This window comes from Eimeria necatrix, genomic scaffold (genome assembly GCF_000499385.1).
Source record: "Eimeria necatrix Houghton genomic scaffold, Enh_scaff410, whole genome shotgun sequence".
Lineage (NCBI taxonomy): Eukaryota > Apicomplexa > Conoidasida > Eucoccidiorida > Eimeriidae > Eimeria > Eimeria necatrix.
In genome coordinates this window covers 25,001-30,389 of record NW_013654310.1, presented here as the reverse complement: position 1 = coordinate 30,389, position 5,389 = coordinate 25,001, and the positions used below count along the sequence as shown (strand labels likewise).

The 5,389-nt window shown below is 49.6% G+C and overlaps 1 protein-coding gene across 1 annotated transcript; it reads right to left on the bottom strand.

Moving 5' to 3' along the window:
* Window positions 1–278: 278 nt before the first annotated feature.
* On the bottom strand, window positions 279–3,797 carry ENH_00051880 (F5/8 type C domain-containing protein, putative; the record flags this gene model as incomplete). Its single annotated transcript, XM_013581420.1, has 8 exons — window positions 279–592; window positions 742–1,088; window positions 1,740–2,189; window positions 2,405–2,547; window positions 2,755–2,921; window positions 2,986–3,090; window positions 3,201–3,523; window positions 3,655–3,797. The coding sequence occupies 8 exons, from the start codon at window positions 3,795–3,797 to the stop codon at window positions 279–281; spliced, it is 1,992 nt and encodes a 663-aa protein (XP_013436874.1).
* Between the last annotated feature and the right edge of the window lie 1,592 nt (window positions 3,798–5,389).

Sequence of the window (5,389 nt, the reverse complement as noted above, 5' to 3'; positions counted from 1 at the left end):
AGATTAAATCGAAAGAAAAGAATAAAGAGATTTTTAAAGAAGACTCAAAGAAGATTAAATCGAAAGAAAAGAATAAAGAGATTTCCAAAGAAGACTCAGAGAAGATTAAATCGAAAGAAAAGACCAAGACATTTCCAAAGAGGACTCAGAGAAGATTAAATCGAAAAGAAAAGAATAATAAAGACATTCCAAAGACTCAGAGAAGATTAAATCGGAAGAAAAGAATAATAAAGACATTCCAAAGACTCAGAGAAGAAAAGAAAAGAATAAAGAGACTTTTAAAGAAGCCTCGACTCACTGCTGCATGCATGCGCTGCTGCTTTGAGGGAGACAACGCCGTCAGTGTCGGCGACTGCTGCGAAAGTCGCGGCGGCGGGAAAGTCGCAGAAGACGCGGAGGGGCTTCGGGGCGCAGGCGGGGGCGGCCCAGTAGAAGCCGGAAGTGGCGAAGTTGGATTTGTTTTCCGAAAAAGAAAAACTCTTTTCGGAATAAATCTTTTGCAAAGAGTAACAGTCTTCCACGGGGTGCTGCTGCTGCAGCCCGGGCAGGGCAGGGACTGCGGGGTTCGGGTGTACCGACACCAGCTGCTCCTCTGCAAATAGAGCAACCTCAACACCAACTTCCAAACAAATGCAGCAGCAGCAGCAGCAGCAGCAGCAGCTTTCGGACTTTCGAAAGGAACGCAGCAGCAGCAGCAGCAGCAGCAGCAGCAGGAGCGAGTTTGCGGGCGTTTTGTCTCACCGAAGAGCGCCGCGGCCCTCTCCGCGTCCCCGATCTCTGCGCGGAAGCGGGAGAGTTTGTGGAAATTGTTTTTCTTTTCCCTGAAGCAGCTTTCGAGGGGCTGCAGCACTTCCTCAACTGCTGCCAAGCTGGCTGCCAGCGCAGCAGCAGCAGCAGCAGCAAACGCCCCCGCGCGCTGCAGCGCCCGCCGCCCCCCCAAGTCCTCTTCGGCCACCAACTCGAAAAAAAATTTGTCGCGCGCGTCGCCCGCAGTCTTCGCCTTTGCGCAGAAGTCCACTACGGAGCGCAGGCGGTTGCTGAAGACGGAGAGGGTCTTTATTCCGTACAAAAACTTGTCCTTCAAAACGCTGGGGAAGTAAATCTTTCAATCAATTAATTCAATTAATTAATTCAATTAATTAATTCAATTCAATTAATTTGATGCAATTCATTCAATTAATTCAATTCAGTGGATTCAATTCAGTGGATTCGATTCAATGGATTTAATTCAATGGATTCAATTCAATGGATTCGATTCAGTTGATTTGATTCAATCAGTTCGATTCAATGGATTCAATTCAATTAATTAAATTCAATTAATTAAATTCAATTAATTAAATTCAATTCAATTAATTTGATTCAATGGACTCAATTCAATGAATTCAATTCAATGGATTCAATTCAATGAATGCAATTCAATGGATTCGATTCAGTTGATTTGATTCAATCAACTCAATTCAATCAGTTCAATTTAATGAATTCAATTCAATTAATTAAATTCAATTAATTAAATTCAATTCAATGAATTCAATTCAATGAATTCAATTCAGTGAATTCAGTTCAATGGATTCAATGGATTCAATTCAATGGATTCAATTCAATAAATTAAAGTAAATTAAATTAAATTAAATTAAATTAATTAAATTAATTAAATTAAATTAAATTAAATGAATTAAATTAAATGAATTAAATTAAATGAATTAAATTGAATTAATTGATTAAATTGGTTCCCGAAGTACCCGAAAGTGGGGTGGGGTTTCTCGAGGTGGAGGCGGAGATAGCGGGCGACGGTGGCCTTGAGGTCGACGGTTGAGGTGTACGTACAGTTGGCGGGGTGTCTGGCGAGTTGGAAGAAGTTGGAGTTGTCAGAACTTGCAAAGACAGAAAAAGAAAGCGGAGGGAATTCCCAGTCGATCTCAGCGCGTTGGAGTTTGAAGGCTTTGCCCAAGTCCACTTCAAAAACCACAAAAGGGGGAATAGCATTTTTCGCAAACTCCGGAGAGGCCCAGTAGCTGCTGCTGCTGCTGTCCACTGCAGCAGCAGGCGCATGCAAACCCTCCGCCCGCGAGTGGCTGCTGCGCGCCTCTGCGTTCCGCGCCACGTCGCTGCTGCCAGCTTTGCTGCCTTCCTGCGACAAGCAGCTGCTGCTGCCCCGCAGCAGCAGCAGCTGGTTGTTCGCCTGCAACTCCCTGAAGCAACGCCCTCACGCTCGCAGCAGCAACAGACGCAGCAGCAGCAGCAGCAGCAGCTGCTGCTGCTGCTGCTGCTGCTGCTGCTGCTGCTGATGCAGCAACAGCTGCTGCAGCAGCAGCAGCAACAACAGCGCCAGCACCAGCACCAGAAGCAGCAGCAGCAGCAGCAGCAGCAGCAGCAGCAGCAGCAGCAGCAGCAGCAGGCGACTCACCAAACGCTGCGCCCGTCTTGGAAGTTGTATTCAACTTCGCAGTCTCCCAAAACGATTTCGCCTCCGTCTTTTACGTTGTTGTCTTTCAGGACGGCGCAGCGGCCGAGGACGGGGTTTCGCAGCTGGCCTGCGGAGGCGGGGCACTGCAAACCCTAAACCCTAAACCCTAAACCCTAAACCCTCACCTTTCTCCGTGAACTGCCACAGCGCGCGCTCGTCGCCATCCGCCGCAGAAGTCAGACAGCCGTCGAGCACGATGTCGCCGCGCTCGTCGCTTTGCAGACACAGGTCCTGAGGGTTTAGGGTTTAGGGTTTAGGGTTTAGGGTTTAGGGTTTAGGGTTTGGCGGACCTGGTGGGGACTTGTGATGCCGCTTTGAATGCGCACTACGGGAAAACCGCCGCCCAGCAGCTGCAGCAAACTAATCCCGAAGTACTGACTCTGCGGGTCTTTCATGAAAAGCCGAAAAGCCTTCAACTCCACCGGCCGCGGAAAAGTCAACACTTGACGAAACTGAGCTGCAGCGGGCGCGGCGCATGCAGGGGCGCGGCCGCGCGGTGTACGTACACCCCAACCACTCACGCCCCGCAGAATTCACGTCTTGGAAAGAAACCACTTCTTGAAAAGGCTCCGAGCCGTCGAAACTCGCCGCCACCGCCACTGCAACGGCCGCCAGGTTCACTTCAGCTTCCTCCAAACAGCAGCAGCAGCAGCAGCAGCAGCAGCAGCAGCAGCAGCAGCAGCAGCAGCAGCAGCAGCAGCAGCAGCAGGAGCAGGGAAGCAGCTGGGCAGCTCACCCTTTCCGGGTGCGTAGGCCCAGTGGATCTCGAGGCCCTCCACCGACCTCCGCGTTCGGAGCCGGCCTGTGAAGCTGACGACTTCGCCTCTGCGGTGGTTTCCCTCGGAGCACCAGTAGCCCGAGCCGCGAGTCAAGGCTTTGTCTGGAGAGAACTCCCGCAGGCCGCCGCGGCCCACACTTGGAAAAAAAGAAGAAGCTTCCGCGGAGTCCACGCGGATGTACGTGTTCGCCACCATCTGCTCCGCCCGTGTCAGTGAGACTGCGGCTGGCGAGGCGGAAAGCAGCAGCAGCGCCGCCACCGGCGGGCCCTTCAACAGCTGCCTGCAAAAGAAAAACATTTTGCATCAATTAATTCCAATAATTCAAAAAAGAAAGCCCCAACCAACTCCCGGGAGTGCCGCCTGCTTCCGCAGGCGGCGCTCCGCTTCCGCTGACACCTGCGGTGTACGTACACCTCCCGAACTGGATCTTGCAAATTCAACTTCTGCGGATTTGAACGCCAACACTTCAGGAAAGAAGGCCTTGCCTTCAACAACTTCTTGCATTCTTTTTTCTCGAGATCCAGCGTCTTCCATTTGCCCTTTTCGCACTGCATGCGCTTGGGAATTCGCAGAAACCGCCTTTTAAATGCAGCTTTTGCAATCAGAAAGCCGTTTCTCTGGCCAAAGAAGATCCGAATCAACACGCAGCAAATTAAAAGATGTGTTAAAGCTGCAAAGAATTAAAAGATGGGTTAAAGCTGCAAAGAAAACTGATCTTTGCTGCAGCAGTTCGCCCGCTGCGCAGAAAATTGAATTTTTCTGAACTTGCAAAGAAAGCAGCAGCAGTTCAAGTGATCCGAAGCCCCCAAACACTCGCAGCTTCGCAGCTGTCAGCAAATACTGCAAGTTCTTTTTAATTATATTTATTTTGTTTTTCAGATTCAAGTTTTGCGGCTGAGTCCTCTCGTCGCTGAAAACCAGCTTTCTTGGCTTCCCGCTGCTGCTTTGCTGCCTGCTGCTGCTGCTGTCTTTCATTTCATGTCTTTGTTGCTTTTGAAGATTTTTCCTCTTGGAAAGAAAAGAAAATTTAAAGTCTCAAACTTCCCCGCAGAGCTGCTGCTGCTGCTGCTGCTGCTGCTGCTGCTGCTGCTGCTGCTTTCCTGCTGCTGCACTGCAGCAGACCACTGGCGTCTCTGGTCTGCAGCATTTCGAATTTAAACTTTAAATTAATTCAAATTAAAAATTATATTTTTAAACTCAGGCGCTGTCCCTAGGAGGCACGCTGGGCTGTCTCTACACTGCGAGCTGCTGCGTCTCCGCCGGAATTCAAGTACGAAAAATCTGAAAAGTTTTTCCATTTTTAACTTTTAAAAAGTTTAAAATGGCAATTTAAAGATAATAGTTGCAAAGTGTCATTTAAAACTCCCATTTAACATCTTTTGAAAGCTTTCTGTTGGCTCTACATAAGTGAAGTTCAGAAACACAGCTGCTGCTGCAGCAGCTGCAGCACCAGCAACAGCAGCAAGAGCAACAGCAGCAGCAATTGCAGCAGCAGCAGCAGCAACAGCAGCAGCAGCAACAACAGCAGCAGCAGCAACAGCAGCAGCAGCAGCAGCAAATGTTCAGTCCGTAGCTTCTCCGTGTCAGTAACTCAAGAGCTGTTGCACAGCAATCCCCTTCTGCTGCCAGCCAGCTGCGGCTGGGGGCAGTCGGGGGGAAGTTGAGGTGTAAAAGGCCGTTTTAAAGATCTGTTGAGGTGTATGTACACCTCAGAGGTGTATGGACACCTCAGGAGCCGCCCCAAAGGCAGCGAGAAAGCAGAAAGTCCAAAAGAAAGTCCGAAAGAAACTCCGAAAGAAGAAGTCGGGGCTGCTCGTCTTCCCCCAAGCGGCTCAGCCCCGCTGAATGCATGCCTGCATGCATGCATGCAGCGGCGATCTAAAGAGTTGCTGCTGTTATTGTTCTTTGCAAGAATTTCAAATTGTTGAATTCTTTGAAGTTGCAAAGTTGAAGTCTGGGGGCCTCGCAGGGCCTCTGTGGATCGCCGCAGCCCCCGGGGTGGCCGATAGCCTCTGCTGCTGCGGGTGGATAGCTCGAGCGGTGAGCGCGTTTTCTCGTTTTATTCTTTTAAATTGATTTAATTTGCAATTAATTGTTCAAAAAAAAGAAAACAGCCGCGCACTTTGCAGCAGCGAGCCCGGGAAAC